Source organism: Pteropus alecto, unplaced genomic scaffold (assembly GCF_000325575.1).
Source record: "Pteropus alecto unplaced genomic scaffold, ASM32557v1 scaffold245, whole genome shotgun sequence".
NCBI classification, from domain to species: domain Eukaryota; kingdom Metazoa; phylum Chordata; class Mammalia; order Chiroptera; family Pteropodidae; genus Pteropus; species Pteropus alecto.
The window spans coordinates 167,946-186,841 of NW_006436669.1; the positions used below are offsets into that span (position 1 = coordinate 167,946).

Here is an 18,896-nt window from a genome sequence, read left to right on the forward strand (position 1 = left end):
GAATCTTTGGACAAAGTTAAGTGCAAAAACATCCATGTAATAGGGGTACTTGAAGGAGGAGAGGGAGAACAAGAAGTGGAAAAGCTATCTGAAGAAATAATGATGGGAAACTTCCCTCATCTGGAGAAGGAAATAGACATATAACCCTGGGAAGCTCAGAGAGTTCCAAAAAAAAGGAACCCAAAGAGGCCCACACCAAGACACATCATAATTAAAATGCCAAAGATTAAATATAAAAAGAGACTGTTAAAAGCAGCAAGAGAAAAGCAGTTAGTCACCCACAAGGGAGTTCCCATAAGACTGGCAGTTGATTTCTCAAAAGAAACTTTGCAGGACCGAAGGGCTCGGCAAAAAATATTCCAAGTGTTGAAAACCCAGGATCTACAACCAAGAATACTTTATCCAGCAAAACTATCATTTAGGAGTCTTAGGACAGATAAAGAGCTTCCCAGACAAAAATAAGCTAAAGGAATTCATCAACACCAAGTCACTATTACAGAAAATGTTGGAGGGACTTCTTCAAGAAGAAAAAACATGTATCAAAAACATGAATAAAAAACAGTAATAACTACATATCTATCAACGACTACCTCAAATGGAAAAGAATTGAGTGCTCCAAGCAAAAGAAAGAGAAACTGAATGGATAAGAAAACAAGACTCCTACATATGCTGCCTACAAGAGATTCACTTCAGATTAAAAGACACAAATAGACTAGAAGAAAGGGGATGGAAAAAGATATTGCCTTGATGGACCTAGCGAGTACTGCGCTAAAATGAAGTCAGAAAAAGACAAATAAATACATGATTTCACGTACATGCAGAATCTAAAGAACAAAATAAACAACAATAAAAACAAAAACAGAAACAAACTCATAGATACAGAGAATATTTTGAGGGCTACTAGGCAAGAGGAGGGTTGAGGGGTTGCTGAAAAAGGGCGAAGGGATTAAGAAATACAAATGGATAGATACAAAATAGTCATGGAGATATAAATGTAGCATAAGGAAAATAGTCAACAATGTTGTAATAAATATGTAAAGGGGAAGAAGGGTACTAGATTTAGAGGGTGATCACTTGAGCTCTAATCACTATGTTATACAACTGAAACTAATATATTATTGTATAACAATTATAATTGAAAAAACTCATTGAATTGTACAATGTAAATATGAGCGATTGTCTACTATATTTCAAAAAAGCTGGGGAAAAATTTTAAAAAATAATAAATAAAATGCAAAGCTCTATGCAAAGGAGGTGCTGTGGGGAGACAGAACAATAAACCATTAAGATACCAATCTTCAAGTAGCTTAAATTTAATAGAGGCTGTAAAACATGTATGTCATGGCTAAAATATAATGCAAACAGGAATTAATATTAAGAGAAAGATATAAATAAAATCTGAAAAACACACAGGGAATAGAAATTATGTTCAGTAAAGAGAAATGAGAAAACTTAACAGAAAAGAGAATTTGAGCTAGACATTGACGGATCAAACTTGGAAGAGTGCAGGAGGAAGACTGAACAAAAATATGGCAAGACTGAAAGATCAAAGTATGAATTTCACTCTAAAATTTGAATTTCTCTCAAGAGAATGAAAAAAATCACTGAGTTTTTCAATGACTTAATAAATTAATTAGAATTAATCACTTAAAGTTTCTCTTACATCTATAACATAAATAGGTTGGAGTAGATGAATGAAAATGTTTACACGTGTGAGGAGTAGACACTAGATAAAGTCAATACAGTTAATAGGATGATATAATAATTTAGGCAGAAAGTAACTGGAGTGTAAAATAGGGTTAAAGCCTCTAGAAACTAGAAGGAAAGAGTCAAATATGAGTTTCATTATGGGTTAATAAGATAGACAGGGTTTGCCAATTGGTCAAATGTTGGGAAGAAATTTTTACCCAGCTTTTTTCTTAAATAAAATTAGTGTATATAATTTAATTAAAATTTAAATAGTACAGAGTGACATTAAATGAAAAAGTGTCTCCTGTCATATTTTCTCAGTCCCTCGATGTGGTAATATTTAATTATTTCTATTTTTATTTCTTCAACTGGCTACTACAATAATTTTAAATAATATGTTATTACTGCTACATATGTACTATAAAGAATTTAATCTCTTGATCATGTACACAAGGAGACAAGAATTAAATTCAGTGTATATAACTTCTAATAGCGAAAAACCAGAAACAACTTAAATGTTCAACAACTGGAAACTATATATAAATATATAGTATAAATACTAAAAAGAACTAATGCTAAATGTATCAAAATAGACAAATGTAAACAAATGTTAACTGAAAAAGCAAGTTGCAGAAGTTATAATCTGTATTAAGATTACAGAGATGAAAATACTACTGTACATTGCAAAATAATACATATTATGAAAGTATAAAGATATGCGCAAGTATCATAAAAACCAAATTCCAGAGGGAAAAACTGGAAATTTATCTATTGTTTTATTTCTTAAAAAATAAAAAGCTCTGAAGCATATGTAGATGTGACACTTTTGTTTTATTGTTCTCTATAATTTTCTTTCAAATTAAAACAATTCACATTTTTTTTAGAAGAAAATACCTTACAATAAATACTAACTGTACTAAAAGTACCCTTCTATAATCTACTAAGCAATCTTTTGAATATCACTACAAAAAGTACAAAAAGCTATTTCTTTCTGGCACTATTTATCACTACTGACCTCTGCTGGTCCAACAAGGGAGAGGATACTGCAGTTGTCTTCCTGTCCTTCTTGCTAGTTGAAGATGACGACTTAGGGCTTGATTTTCGCTTTGGAGATTTGCTAGACTTTCTCAGAGAAGGTGATGGAGGTAATTTTGACCTAACCACTTCTGGTGAAACCTTTCAAAAGAATTCAGTAAGTCAATTCACAAACCCCTCCAATCATAGCTGTTATATAATCAGGTAACAAAGCATGTGAACATGTGTTTTTAAATACCAAACTTCGGATGAAATATTGTTATGATACTATGTATTGATATCAGTCTGACTTCTAAACCTGTGCTTTTAACTAATATTCTAATTAACTTCCATAAATAACACTAACACCAAAAAAGTTATAAAATTTCAAAATCTCTTCAAAAAATTACAAATTATATTCTCAAATAAATTATATCTCTCTCTACTATTTAGAAAAGAAACAAGTATTCTAGAAATAGCATATAGATTCAAATCCCGTTTCACATTAGCTGATGACCCCAGGCAACAGAACCTCAGTTTTATTCACCTGTTGAATAGGAAAAATATTTCCAATTTATCTAGTAATGTGAAGATTAACTGATCAACATATATGAAGTAACTGATATATAGCAAGTTGACCAATGTATCAATATCCTAATTTAAGATGTAGCAAGCAGCTAATGAGTTCTCTGAACAATATTCGCACTGAAGTTAACTTAACATATATTTCAATAAATAGTATACCTCCTTTTTAATAATAATTTCTTCTCTCTTCTCCATGTTTTCTTGTTCCAGCTTCATTAATTCCCTCTGTATCTTCTGACGCTTCATTTCCAATGACAACTCATGAACATAATCATAATTAATATCTCCATTGTCAGAATCTTAAAAATAAAAATTCCATTGCTTGTCAGAAACTATCATAATTACCTATACCAAAATCTAGAGCATCTTTTCAACTAATTTTTAATGTAAACTAAAATGATGGAGTCTTCCTAGACTAATATACTTCTAAAAAATAAAGAAATATATGCTGGCTCTCACCCTGTCTCACGGACCAAGAGAGAAGAAAGTTTATTTAAGAGGCAAAATTGCATCCTTTTTTTTTTGGACCTAAACACCTTGAAAAGTTGTTCCCAGAGACAAAACAGGCTCCCTATGCACTGAGTTTTGGAAGGAGAGAGCTGTGGAGACTGTTTGGTGCACTCGGGATTGGATGTCAGAAACATGGCAGAGTGAGAGACGTCACCAGAGCTCTCCCCTTGAAACAACAATAAGCTTGACATATAAAACTCAACAAAAAAACACCCAAACTACACACCACCAACTCTGACCGTGGGATCTGCACATAAGAGCAACCACACAGAACCCTGGGAATCCGGCAGCAGACTGGGAGAAACAAAGAAGTTGCCTTTCATAGTCTGAGCTCTCTGCAGATAGAGGGGGAGGGGTGAAGCTGCACCGGGTTCTTTGTGAGCTCCAAGCAGCCCGCGTCAGAGCCCCGGTTTCAGGGCAGAAATCAGAGAAGTGGAGACAGCAGAGAAGCAGGGATGGCAGAGAAACAACATCTGATTATTACCTGCAGAGGTTGCAAAATGCGAGGCTGAGATGCAGCCCCATGACCCATATCCTCTAAGACTGAACACCGCGGGGCCCCAGAGGAATCGGAGCAAACACTACTGAAACTGTCGCTAATACTGACAGGGACTAAGACTGAAATTAGCGAGTGGGACTGAATATCTATAAGGAAAAAAAAGGCATTATTAAGACTTTGTATAAAGCAAGGATCCAAGAAGATTAGATGCCATCTACTAGAAACCAAAAGAAAAACTCCTTCTTTGCAACAGGCTAAAAATAGACCTTTATATAATAAATCTTCCTTCTGGGGAAAGAAAAAAAGCAGAATACACATCCATTAATGCCCAGGCATAGAAATAAATACCATGAACAACCAAGGTGACAAGGCATCTCAGAAAGAAATAGAAAAATCTCCATAAAATAAGCTTAGAGACATAGAAATAGGTGATTTAAATGACAGAGAATTCAGGATGGTAATTCTGAAAAAATTAAATGAGATCCAAAAAAATTCATATTAACAATTTCAGGAACTGAAAAAACGACTAGATGAGTAGCATAAATTCTATTGAAAGGAGACTGAAACCCTCAAAAAGAACCAAACAGAACTTCTGGAGATGAAGAAAACACTGCAAGAGTTGAAAAATGAAGTAGCAAGCTTGGGAAATAGAATCGTCCAAATGGAAGAAAGGATCAGTGGAAGACAGAAATCTAGAAATAAATCAGAAGGAAGAAGAAAAACCAAAGAATGAAAAATAATGAAAGAGAAATACAAGAACTAGCTGATACCATCAGGAGAGGAAACGTAAGAACAATGGGCATTCTTGAAGGGGAGGAAAAGGAGCAGGACTAGAAAGCATTTTTAGACAAATAGTTGATGAGAAATTCCCAAATCTAAAGAATGTGCTGGAGCTTGGAATTCAAGAAGTCAACAGAACGTCCAGTTATATCAACCCAAAAAGGCCTTCTCTAAGACACACTGTATTAAAATTATCAAAACTCAATGACAAAGAAAGAATTCTCAGGGTGGCCAGGAAAAAGAAGACCTAACCTATAAACGAAAACTCATTAGATTATCAGCATAAACCTTACAAACCAGAAAGGAGTGGAATCAAATATTCAAACTATTAAATGAAAGGAACTACCAACCAGGAATAATATATCCAGCAAAAATATATCCAGCAAAGCTCTCCTTTACACATGAAGAGGAAATAAAGACCTTTCCACATATACAAAAATTGTCACTACGAGGCCTGCATTACAGGAAATACTGAAAAGGATCAGCTCACCTAAAACAAAATGACAACAAAAAATACATGACTAGGAGTAAAGTGACTAGCAGACAGATAAAAGAGGAGTACAACCCTTAGTAAGAACTGGACATTATAGGCTTAAACAATAAGAAGAGATTTGCTATAGCAACACAGTAATGAATGTTTAGCATAAATAGGGACGAATTGAGACAACAATGACAAAAAAGGGGAGATTCAAAGATGCAAATTTGCAAAGGAAAATGGAGATAAGGCACACGCAAAAGAAAATGGACATCTGTATGTGTGTGTGTATGTATATATATATACATACACATATACACACACACATAGATATGTGAGATATAGATATATAGATATATAGATATATATAAAACTCCTCTACATATTTGTAATGGTAACCAAATGCCAAAGATTCAGAACTGAAATACATAACATAAAACAAGAAGAACCAAAGAGAAAACCCACAAAACCCAACCAAAATTAAAAACCACACACAAACACAAGGATAAAGCAGCATTGGAAATAGCGAGATACCAGAAAGCAAACATAAAATGGTTACAGGAAATCGTCATATTTCAATAATCACCCTGCATGTAAATGGACTGAAGTCAGGAATAACAAGGCAAAGAGTTGAAGATTGCACCAAAAAACAAAACCAAATTATATGCTACCTCCAGGAGACACGTGTCATCTCAGCACCAAAGACAAATACAGGCTCAAAGTAAAAGGGTGGAAAATGAATTTCAAGCAAATGGCATTCAGAGAAAAGCGGGAGTAGCAGTACTAATATCGGATGAAGTAGACTTTAAAATAAAAAAAGGTAAAGAAAAATACCAAGGGACACTTTATAATGATAAAGGGAATCATACACCAAGAAGATAAACACTTATTAATATCTATGCTCCCAATCAGGGAGCCCCGAAATATAAAAGCAATTACTAAGAGAAATAAAGGGAGAAACAGACCAAAACACTATCGTAGTAGGGGACCTAAGTAACCCACTGTCGGATATGCACAGATCATCTGAACAGAAAATTAATAAGGAAATAACATCATTAAATGACACGGTAGACCAACTGGACATAATTGACATTTGCACAGCCTTTCAACCAAAAACAGCTGCTTATACATTCTTCTCTAGTACACATGGAACATTCTCAAGAATTGACACAGATATAGCCCCAACAAATATAAGAGGGTTGAAATCATACCAATCATATTCTCTGATTATAATGCTTTAAAGCTGGAGATCGACTCTAAAAAATAGCAGGAAAAACCACAATTACTTGGAGATTAATCAACATGCTACTGAAGAATGACTGGGTCAGAGAAAAAATAAAAGGAGAGATCAAAAGATACCTAGAAACGAATGACAGTACAACATATAAAAACTTTTGGGACACAGCAAAAGCGGGCATAAGAGGAAAAATCATATCATTACAGGCCTATCTCCAACAACAAGAAAGAGCCCAAATAAACAACCTAACTCTTTATCTTAAAAAACAAGAAGAAGAATAAATGTAGTCTAAATTCAGCAGAAGGAAAGAAATAATCAAAATTAGAGCAGAAATAAATGAAATTGAAAATGACAACCAAAAAAAAATAGAAAAAATAAATGCAACTAAGAGCTGGTTTTTGAGAAGGTTAATAAAATTGGCAACCCCCTAGCTAGACTCACTCAAGAAAAAGAGAAAGGACACAAACAAAATCAGGGATGAAAGAGGAGAGATTACGACAGACATCACAGAAATACAAAGGATCACATAAGAATACTATGAAAAAGTATGTAACACCAAATTTAATAACCTCAAAGAAATGGACAAATACTTAGAAATACACAACTTTCCTAGACTGAACCAAGAAGAACTGGAAAATCTAAATAGACCGATCAGCAGTATGGAAATTGAAACAATCGTCAAACACTTACCACAAAGTAAAAAGTCCAGGACCAGATGAATTCTACCAAACATTCAAGGAAGATTTAATACCTATTCTCCTCAAATTCTTCCAAAAAATCGAAGAAGAGGCAATATTTCTCAACTCATTTTATGAGGTCAATATTACCCTAATATCGAAACCTCGTAAAAATACAAAAAAAGAAAACTACAGACCAATATCTCTTTGGAAGATATATGCAAAAATCCTAAAATAATAGAAAACCGAATATAGCAACATACTAAAAGGATTATAACACCACGATCAAGAGGGCTTCATCCCAGGGGAACAGGGATGGTTCAACATACGCAAGTCAATTAATGTGATATACTACATAAACAAATTAAAAAATAAGAATTATATGATCATATCAATAAATTCAGAAAAACGCTTTGACAAGATACAGCATCCAATTATGATCAAAACACTTAACTAAATCAGTATAGAAAGAAAGTACCTTAACATAAGAAAGTCCATATACGACAAACTCTCAGCCAACGGTATACTGAATGGTGAAAAACTAAAAACCTTTCAAGATCAGGAACAAGACAAGGCTGTCCACTATTGCTGCTGTTATTCAATATAACATTGGGAGTCCTAGCAAGTGCAGTCAGGCAAGAGAAAGATGTAAAAAGGCATCCAAATAGGAAACAAAGAAGTCAAACTGTCACTATTTGCAGATGACATGATTCTCTGCATAGAAAGCCCTAAAGACTCCACAAGAACACTATTGGAAATAATAAGTAAATACAGCAAAGTTTCTGGATACAAAATCAGTGTTCGAAACTCATAGCGTTCCTATACTCTAATAATGAAGTCTCAGAAAAGGAAATGGAAAAAATAATTCCTTTTGCAATTGTAACAAAAAGAATAAAATACCAAGGAATGCATCTAATGAAACATGTGAAGGATCTATATAATGAAAACTATAAGACCTTATTAAAGGAAATCGAAGAAGATACAAAAAAATGGAAAGATATTCCATGTTCTTGGATTGGAAAAATCAACATAGATAATATGACCTTATTACTTAGAGCATTATACAGATTTAATGCAAGCTTCATCAAAATCCTATCGGCATTTTTTTAAAGAAATTGAAAAAAAAATCATCAATTTGTATGGAAGCACAAAAGACCCCGAATTACCAAAGCCATCCTGAGAAAAAAGGAGGAGGCTAGAGGCATCACTTTGCCCGACTTCAAATTATACTACAAAGCAATAATTATCAAAATGGCACAGTACTGGCAGAAAAACAGACACACAGACCAGTGGAACAGAATTGAGAGTTGAGAGATAAACTTATATGGGCAAATAATTTTTGACAAAAATGCTAAAAAACATACAGTAGACAAAGGAAAGCCTGTTCAATAAGGTGCTGGGAAAACTGGAACGTCACCTGCGAAAGAATGAAACTAGACGGTTGTCTATCATCACATACCAAAATTAACTCAAAATGGATTAAGGATCTGAATATAAGACCTAAAACAGTAAATGCATAGAAGATAACATAGGAACTCAAGGACCTTGGAATTAATAAGAATTTTATGAATTGACCTCAAAGGCAATGGAAGTAAAAGCAAAAATAAATGAATGGGACTACATCAAACTAAAAAGCTTCTGCACAGCAAAAGAAACCATCGACAAGGTAAAAAGTCAACCATCAAAATGGGAGAATATATTTGCAATGCCTCCGATGAGGGCCTACTATCCAAAATATACGAAGAACTCATACAACTCAATAACAACTAAAAAACAAACAATCCATTCAAAAATGGGCAGAGGATCTAAAGAGACACTTCTCCCTAGAGGACATACAAATGGCCAACAAATATATGAAAAGATGCTCAACATCACTAGCTATTAGGGAAATGCAAATCAGAACCACAATGAGATACCAAATCACACCTTTTAGAATAGCTATAATCAACAGGACAAGTAATAAATGTTGGAGAGGATGCAGAGAAAAAGGAACCCTCATATACTGCTGGTGGGATTGCAAATTGGTACAGCCGCTATGGAAAACAGTATTGAGGTTCCTCAAAAAATTAAGAATTGATCTACCATATGATCCTGCAATCCCTCTACTGGGTATTCACGCCAAAGACCTGAAAACTCATATGTGAAAAGATATTTGCACACCGATGTTCACAGCAGCATTATTCACGGTGGCCAGGACATGAAAGCAACCAAAGTGTCCTATGATAGATGGCTGGATAAAGGAGCTGTGGTACATATATACAATGGAATATTACTCAGCCATAAGAAGAGATGAAATATTGCCATTTGTGACAACATGGATGGATCTCAAGATAATCATGCTAAGCGAAATAAACCAGACAGAAAACGTTGAAAATCACATGATATTACTTATATGTGGGATATAAACCTAAAAGCAACAAATGAACAGGACAAACAGAGACACATGGACAACAGACTAGTGGTTACAGAGACTCATGGATATGGACAATAGACTAGTGGAAGGGATGGGGAGGGGAAGGTAGATGGGGTAAAAGGGGTGAAATATGTTGTGATAGAAAGAAATCTAACTACGGGAGGTGAACACACAGTGCAATATATATGCTTTACTGTTAAATTGTATACCTGAAACTTACTGGATGTTGTTAACCAACGTCATCATAAAAATTAATAGATTTTTTTTAAAAAAGAAATATATACTGTTTCTGTAAAAGATTAAAATCAATACGGCTGATTTCTATATGAATAGCCAAGCATTTTTAAGGTACCTTGGTTTTCTGGAAGTGATTTTAGGTTGTCGGGAGCTGGGTTTTGGTTAGGAGATAGGATTTTTAAAAGATAACATTAAAACACTTAGCTATAAATTTTAAACATTAAAGATATCAAACCCTTCAAAATTACATGCTGCATATAATGTGTATCATTACCTCCTTGATTTTCTTAAAGATTCATTAGTATCTAATAAACTTTACTTTAGGTGTGCAACATTGCTTCCATAAGTTTCTTAGTGATCCAACTGATTTGTATCTAAATATAAAGTTAAGTAATACTAATATGTATATGAGCTCCTTTCTGAAATATCTGTAATATTTTCATTACAAGTAATTTGTATTAGTTTCTTAGATTAGAATTGTCATCTCCTCAGTGGATCTAATATGTCTCTATTTCACACTTTTCCAATGAAAACAAAAGTTGCTTAAGGAGAAAAAAAAAAAAAAAGCAGTGTACAGAGCTATTTCATTATAACACATAGAAGTTTTTGGTGACTGCTAGCACAGCTACCCAACCTCTCACCTTCATTTGTTATAAACTCCAAGAAGCCTGGAAGTGGGAATTTCACTGACTTTTATTCTAACACATGACTGTGGTGGGCTTGCAAAATTACAAACTGAAGTGCCTTCTCAAACTATACTTTTAGCATTTAAGATCACCATTTCTTAACCTGGAGTAAAGAAAATGAAGAACTAAAAACTATAAAGAAAGTAGTCCTATTTGAATGCTTAAGGCACAAGAAAATAGACATTATTGTCATAGATAGGTAAAACATATTAGAATGTCAACTATCCATTCATGTTTGGGGACTGAGAAGGTAGCTATACATTATTTGTGTTACTAAACTTGATTATTCATTTTATATTGGAATAGATGAGAATTTCTCAGCAAATATATAAAATAGACTAAATCACGCTTTTCACACAGAAAGCAATTATTAAACGGCATACAACTTTTAATAGATAAAATAATTGGATACTGGAATTTTATTAAAGGAATAATGGCTATCTCTAGTTCCTATTACACACCCCATTCAGACACTTTACATCAATAAATAATAAGGATCAAAGATTATAAGTTATTAAGAGAAAGATGAAATTCCATAACCAAATACTAAGAATACAAGAATAATTAATTGGTAAAAATGATTTACAGTATTTTTTAAGGTATTATCAAAAATGCTCTGACCATCAAAAAACTGCTCTCTGGAAATATCACCAATACAGAATACATGTAAGAAAGGAAAAGCTGGTTTTCAGGCTACAATCACCAACCACCCAACCAAGGGGACAGGCCTGAACAATTAAAATACATGTCAAAGCCAATGCACAACAGCTAATACATTATGCTTAGAGGGAAAAGCTCTCAAGTCCTTACTTGGAAACTACTTATTCTTATTTTATGCATATCTATTATAATCAAAGGAAAGATGTTTTCCTAATCTATAAGAGATGGGCTACAAAGTAGTCACACTGCAAGTGATAGTCTCCTAACCCTCCCCCCCCAAAAAATCAGAAAATCGAAACATAGGATGGAACTCAAAAAAGTCTGAAACCATTTCATATATTTAGAAAATGTTTCTCATGCCTTAAAGTTTGAGGTTATCATTACAATATTGTGATTCTAAGTCGTCAGAAAAATATAACTGACACATTTAAGAAGGCGACAATTTTTTAGTATAATAAATGTACATGTAATACATAAGAAAAGATTGATATCCATATACAAAAAAATTGTTACCAATTAAAAGAATGAGCAAAGGACATAAATAGGCAATTTACAAGAAAAATGCAAATGATACGTAAGTATGCCTTTATCATATATTAAAGAGCTGTATTTTTTTTTTGGCATGCTAGATGTGCTCAATCCAATAAATATAATGCCCATCTGACAACATACATAGTTATTACAATGTTACCAGCTATATTCCTTGTTATACTTTACATCCCCATGACTATTCTATAACTACCAACTTGTACTTCTTAATCTTTTCACCTTTTTCACTCGTCCCCTTAACCTTCTTTCCATCTGGCAACCATCAAAATTTCTGTTTATCTATGAGTTTGTTTCTGTTTTGTTTGTTTTGTTCTTTAGGTTCCTACATGTAAATGAAACCCTATGGCATTTGTCTTTCTCTACCTGACATACTCACTCAGTACAACACCCTCCCGTGTCCATGCTGTTGCAGACGGCAGGATTTCTTTCTTTTTCAAGGCTAAGTAATATTCTATGGTATATAGGTAGTACCTCTTATTTATCCATTCATCCATTAATGGACACCCAGGTTGCCTCTACATCTTAGCTTTTGAAAATGATGCTGCAATGAACATATGAATTCATATGTCCCTTTGAAGTAGTGTTTTGGGTGTCTTCGGATAAATACCTAGAAGTCGGATTACTGAGTCCTTCTTTGTCTCTTGTTACGGCCTTTGTTTTAAAATCTATTTTGTCTGGCATAAGTATTGCTACCCCAGCTTTTTTTTCCCTTTTTCTTTTCCATTTTCTTAAAATACCTCTTTCTATTTTCAGCCTGTGTCTTTCAATCTGAAGTGAGTGTCTTATAGGCAGCATATGTAAGGGTCTTGTTTTCTTATCCATTTATCCACTCTATCTTTAGATTTGAGCATTTAATCCACTGACATTTAAAGTAATTGTTGACAGATATGAAGTTATTACCATTTATCATTTATATATTTGATCCTTTTTTCTTCTTCTTCCCCTCATCATTTCTTGTAATACCGGTTTTGTGGTGATGAATTCCTTTAAGCTTCTTCTTGTCTAGGAAGCTTTTATCTATTCTTCAGATAAATGACAGCTTTGCTGGGTAATCTTGGTTGTAGGACCTTGGTTTTTATCACTTTGAATATTTCCTGACAATCCCTTCTGTCCTGCAAAGTTTCTGCTGAAACATCAGCTGAGAAGTCTTGTGGGAATTAACTAACTGCTTTTCTCTTATAGCTTTTAAGATTCTCTGTCTGTAATCTCTGGCATTTTAATTCTGATGTGTCTTGGTATGGGCCTCTTTGGGTTAATCTTGTTTGGGATTTTCTGTGCTTCCTAGATTCGTATGTCTATTTACTTCACTAGGTTAGGGAAGTTTTCCATCATGATTTCTTCAAATAGGTTTTCAATTATTTGTTCTCTTGCTTCTCCTTCTGGTACCCCTAGGATGCAAATGTTGGTATTCTTGATGTTGTCCCAGAGGTCCCTTAAACTATCTTCATTTTTTAGATTTTTTTTCTTTTTGTTGTTCTGATTGGGTGTTTTCTGCTATCTTATATTTCAAATCGCTTCCTTGATCTTCTGCTTCATCTATGTTGATTCCCTCTAATGTATTCTTCATTTGTTATTGTATTCGTTTCTAATTCTTCGTTTCTATCTCATTTTTATGTTTCTTATTTCTTTGAAGTTCTCACTGAGATTACTGAGCATCCTTATAACCAGTGTTTTCAACTCTGCATCTGGTAGATTCCTTGTCTCCATTTTGTTTAGTTCTTTTTCTGGAGTTTTCTTCTGTTCTTTCATTTGGGACATGTTTGCCTCTCCACTTTGGTGGCTTCCCTGTTTTTATTTCCATGTATTAAGTAGAGCTGCCATGTATCGCATTATGTAGTAGGTATCCTGTGGAGCACAATGGTGCAACTCTCTGCTCCAGGTGTGCCTCTTGTATGGGTGGTGTGTGCCTTCCTGCTGTAGTTGAGCCTTGGTTGCTGTCTGCATATCAACTGGAGACTGACCCTCGGGCTGATTTGTTGTAAGGACAGGCTGCGACTACAGTAGAGGAGCTGTTGTGCAGGGGCTGAGACTACAGAGAAGGATTTGCTTTAGCAGGGCTCTGGTGCATGCCCAGTCTGCCTTGTGAGTATATAGTCTGCAGTGGTTGGGTGGTACTCCGGCTTGGTTCAAAGGTAGTCACTGGGCATTTTTCAAAATAAATCATTTCGTCATATGAAGAGTGAGTATGCAAATAATGATGGCTATTTATCAAGTTTTTAGCAGTGCGTGTTAAATAGTGATAGAGAGGCCACATTTACAAAACCCCAATTGAACACCCTATCACTGGCCAAGTTCATCCACAGCCTGTGCCCTGCTTGGGGCCACCTGGCTTGAGTCACAAAGCAATCTGCAGATGGCTGCCACTTGTGCTAGGCTTGGAGATGTCTGGAAGAGGCCAAGCCTCAAACTTCCGGCTGTTGCCAATGCTGGGTTTAGGGCTGCTGAGCAAGAGGTACAGGGCATGCCAAGGCCAGATGCTGTTTGTCTGAGCTTTGTGAACCTTTGAGAGATTTTAGAAAGGTCTGCAGAACAAGCCAAGACAGGCTGTTTGTATGGAAAAGCCACTGGAAATGGCTTGGATGGGCCTGCAGGTTGGTTGGGGCAGGTTCTCAGGGAATCACCAGCAGGGGGCCAATGGTTCTTGCCATTGGAGACTCAGATATGGCACTTCCCTGAGCATGCACGCTGGTTGGCGTAGGACTCAACAAAGAAACAATGGCTTCTACCAGCACTTAAGGCTGGGAGAAAGCTGCACCTCCAGCCCTTGCCCTGAGGCCAGACAATTCAGTTTCTCCCCATATGTCCCTGGTTCTTTTTGAGTTGCTGTCCTAGAGATGGAGCAAAGAGCAAGTAAATCTGTCAGTGAGTAAGTCAGTGTGTCAGTCCTTTACGAGGAGTGCCTGGAACTCTAGCCATCCTGTGTCACTCAGCCACAATCTCCATTGGTTTTCACAGTCACAAATTTGGAGGATTTCTCTTCTCTGCACTGGAACCCTGGGCTGGGACCCCTCGGTCCTCAGGGTGGACCTCCACCAGTGAGATATCTCTCCCAATTTTTAACCACCACAAATGGGTGTGGTACTAGCCCATTCCATGTCTCCACTCCTCCTGCCAGTCTCAGCATGGCTTCTTCTGTATGTCCTTAGTTATAGGACTTCTATTCCTCTATCTTCAGAAGGTTCTCAATTATGGTTGTTCTGTAGGTTAGTTATAATTTTGATATGGTCATGAGAGGAGGCAAGCAGAGCATTTACCTATTCCACCATCGTGACTGGAAACAGCCAATTTTTTCTAATTAACATATTAAGTATTAGCATAGATAAAGGCATGTTCTTTCTTTGGTGGAAGCAATGTAAACTAGTATATCTAACCTGGAAAATAATTTAGCAATGTGAGTAAAAGCCTTAAGAATATTCATACCCTTTTATATAACAATTCTGTATGCAAATAATCATAGATATATAAAAAGTATGTGTATAAGGATTAAAGACTATATATATTTGAGTACTTCTTTTTGTCTTCATACATTCTCACTATTAAAGTCTTAAGTACACAGAGTAAAATATGAAATCTCCCTCATGCTCTTCCAACTGCCATCCTTATTCTAATGATAACACTGTTAATAGTTTACTGTTATATGCATAAAAATAAGCCTTTATATTTATACTCTTCAAAACTATGGGAGTAAAACTAAAAACACTGCCCTACAGAAGATATTCCCATGTCATAGAGATCAACTACCTTCATTTCAAACTCTGCAAAGTATTTCATGATATAAATATATCATTTACTTAACCAGTTTCCTTTTGACAAACATTCTGTTTGTTTTTAATACAGGTATTTTGCTGTTATAAACAAGACTTCAATGAACGTTTTGATATCTATCTTGGTTCACAAGTGCAGGTATTTCTTTATTTCTCAAACTATATTTGCCAATCAAGTAAAATTTTTATTTTTAATATGCAAAACTGTACTCCAAAACAGCTTTAGCAATGTAAATGCCCACTTGCTAACATAAGTATTTTTCATTTCTGCTAATCTGATGGATAAAAAATGCCATCTCTTTTATTTTCATCAGCATTTTCCTGCAGTAAACCTGACCACTTATTTGGCCTCTATGAATTACATATCTAATTTTTGGTTTTTTGCCCGTTTTCTACTAGGCTATCTATTCCTTACATACCTGTGAAAGCTCATTACATTTTTATATAGTGTTTTTATTATATGCTTATGCATGTTACACGTCATGTATTATCTTACAGTGATCTATTTTTAACTTCTATATTTTAGTTATAAAGAAAATTTCAATCTTTATATAATCAGATTTTTTATGGTCTATGAGTTTTATGACTTATCTTAGGAAGATGTACCCACATGCAAGTGTACCAAAATATATCCATACATTTTTCTCTGCTACTGCAATGATACTTTTGCTTTTTATTTTACTGCACTAGTCTTTATGGTAAAGAAATAAAAGAAGTTTAAAGAACCAGATAAAAAACACGGACTTTGGGGTAGGGGGTTGGAAATACAGTAAGCAACCAGATAATGAAAAGTTTTACAGGTATAATGTAAAACTTGATTCCTGAAGGCAATGGAAAATCAGATAATTTTTAACAGGGGAATGAAATGAACCAATTTATTCTTCCAAAAGTTCACTCTGCAACTCACGGTGAGAGAAGACACACATATCTGATAAAGATCTTATATCCATAATATATAAAGAACTCTCCACAATTAAAAAAACAGATAACACAACATAAGAATAGACAAAAGTCTGAAACAGTTTACAAAACAGGTTGTACAATGGTCAATAAATATGAAAAAGTTCACATTAGTCATTAGGGGAATGTGCATTTAAAACCACAATAAGATACCACTATAAACCTCTAGAATGGCTAAGATGAAAAAGGCAAAAAATGGTATATGAGTAATGACAACCATTTATTAATATCTACTAAAGATGAACATATGCAAACTCCATAGTCCAACAATCTTAATCCCAGGCATAAACTCAAAAGAAACAGGTACATGATTACCAAAAGATAGGATTAAGAATGTTAACAGCACCTTATTACTAACAGCCCAAACTGAAAATTACTCAAATGTTTGTCAACAGTAGAATAGATAAATTACGGTATATTAATACAGTGAAACACTATAGCAATAAGAATTAATGAACTACAACTATGTGCAATAAATTATATGGTTTAATACCACAAACATACTGTAAGCAAAAGAAGCTAAACAGAAAAAGAACATGCTGTAGATTCCATGTATACACAGCTCAAAAAGAGATAAAACTAATAAATAGATTTAATAAAAAGAATCAAGTACAATGAAGCATTATAGCTAACTTTACTGCTATCATGTAAGAGGTATTAGATTGGCTTATGAAATCCCAATGAACTAATCACAGGGAAGTTTTGTTATTTGTTCTTAGAAGCAACTCTTCAACAGACAACACTGTCCAAAGATAGAATGTATTTCCTTAAAAATTACAGATGTTCAAAGTACTGGAGAGGCATTTAAGGGTACAATTTAAGTATTAGTCTGTAAGTTTTCAGAGACTGTTCTTAAATATAGTAGCAAATATTTTAGGCTTATAGGCTCTTGGTTGTCACAAGTAATCAACTCATTTATGATGGCTCAAAAGCAGCCACAGAAAGTATGTAAACAAACGGGCAGGGCTGTGTTTCAATGAAACTTTATTTGCAAAAATAGGGGGCTGGTCTACAAGCTATAATTTTATAACCCCCTGGTCTAAGTGTTCAGCTTACTGCTGAGGAAGTTGCTTGAATTCTTAAACTCTTTAGTTTTGTCATGTATATGTAGAGTAGCAAAACTACTTAATTAGTTTATAAATTATACTAAAATGCCCAGCACAGCCAGTAGAGTCAAAAAATATGAGTTCCTTTTCTCTACATTTGGTAGTGTGAGGCTATAGTGCTCACCTTCCAGAAGGTCATAAAAGTGAAGAAGAGAGAAAATACTTATGGTGTGGAAAATAAATACTTATGTGTTAAGACAATGACTCAAAGATGATTTTGCTAATTTTTCATGAATAAATCCCAGGCCTCAATTATCATCTGATTTGGATTTCTTGTTAAAGATAAAAGTCAGTAATTTCTTGGAAATAATTTTCCCCATGTCCTTAATATTTAAAATATTATTTTTAATATCTTATGCAAGACAACAAACATAAATTTAAATTTTTTAACCTTGATGTTGAGGAATTTAAAAATTTATAAATGCAATAAAATTCCAAAGGACTGTATGCTGCACAATAAAGTTCCAGGAGGAAAAAGGATGGAGAAGTTGAAAAACGCATCACAAACAGCTTTTTCTGCCTTTGTTCTGCTACTATATGTCATTTGCTGCCTTAAAACTCAAAAAGGTAGAAACCAGTCAATAAGATGATTCTAAACCAATAGTGAGATCACAACTGAAAAGAGTTTGGGAGCCCACAAAAAGTCTACAAAGTGAATAATCAATAAATTGACTATATAAACAAAGATTTTTTTTTTTTTTTGAAACTCACCATCTCTATTAGTTTCCCATTCTACGTTTTCATCTTCACTTTCTGGAGTTCTCTCCTTAGTGATTTTTATGTCTTCCTTTTCCCTATGTCTCCCTCTTGAAGATTCTTTCTAAAAATACATACATACATATAAATTATTATATTTTAAAAAATTATATATGGTAATTATTGTAATAGAAAATACTTCTAACTTTATTCCTGTGTTTTACTGAAGAATCACTTTTGCAAATAATCACTTATCCACTAAGAAGAAGAAATGACAACTTGTAGTGCAGCACCACAACGAAAAGACTATACTTTACCATAAAAACAGAGACATGGTAAATGTAAGGAGAAACTAAGAT

The 18,896-nt window shown here is 34.3% G+C and overlaps 1 protein-coding gene across 1 annotated transcript in view; it reads right to left on the reverse strand.

Moving 5' to 3' along the window:
- The window catches only part of ZC3H13 (zinc finger CCCH-type containing 13), a 115,019-nt gene that overhangs the window by 74,881 nt on the left and 21,242 nt on the right, over nucleotides 1-18,896 (reverse strand). Inside the window, 3 exon segments of the mRNA XM_025047947.1 lie at nucleotides 2,705-2,865; nucleotides 3,448-3,587; nucleotides 18,553-18,661. Of these exon segments, the coding sequence (XP_024903715.1) occupies nucleotides 2,705-2,865; nucleotides 3,448-3,587; nucleotides 18,553-18,661 (410 nt within the window).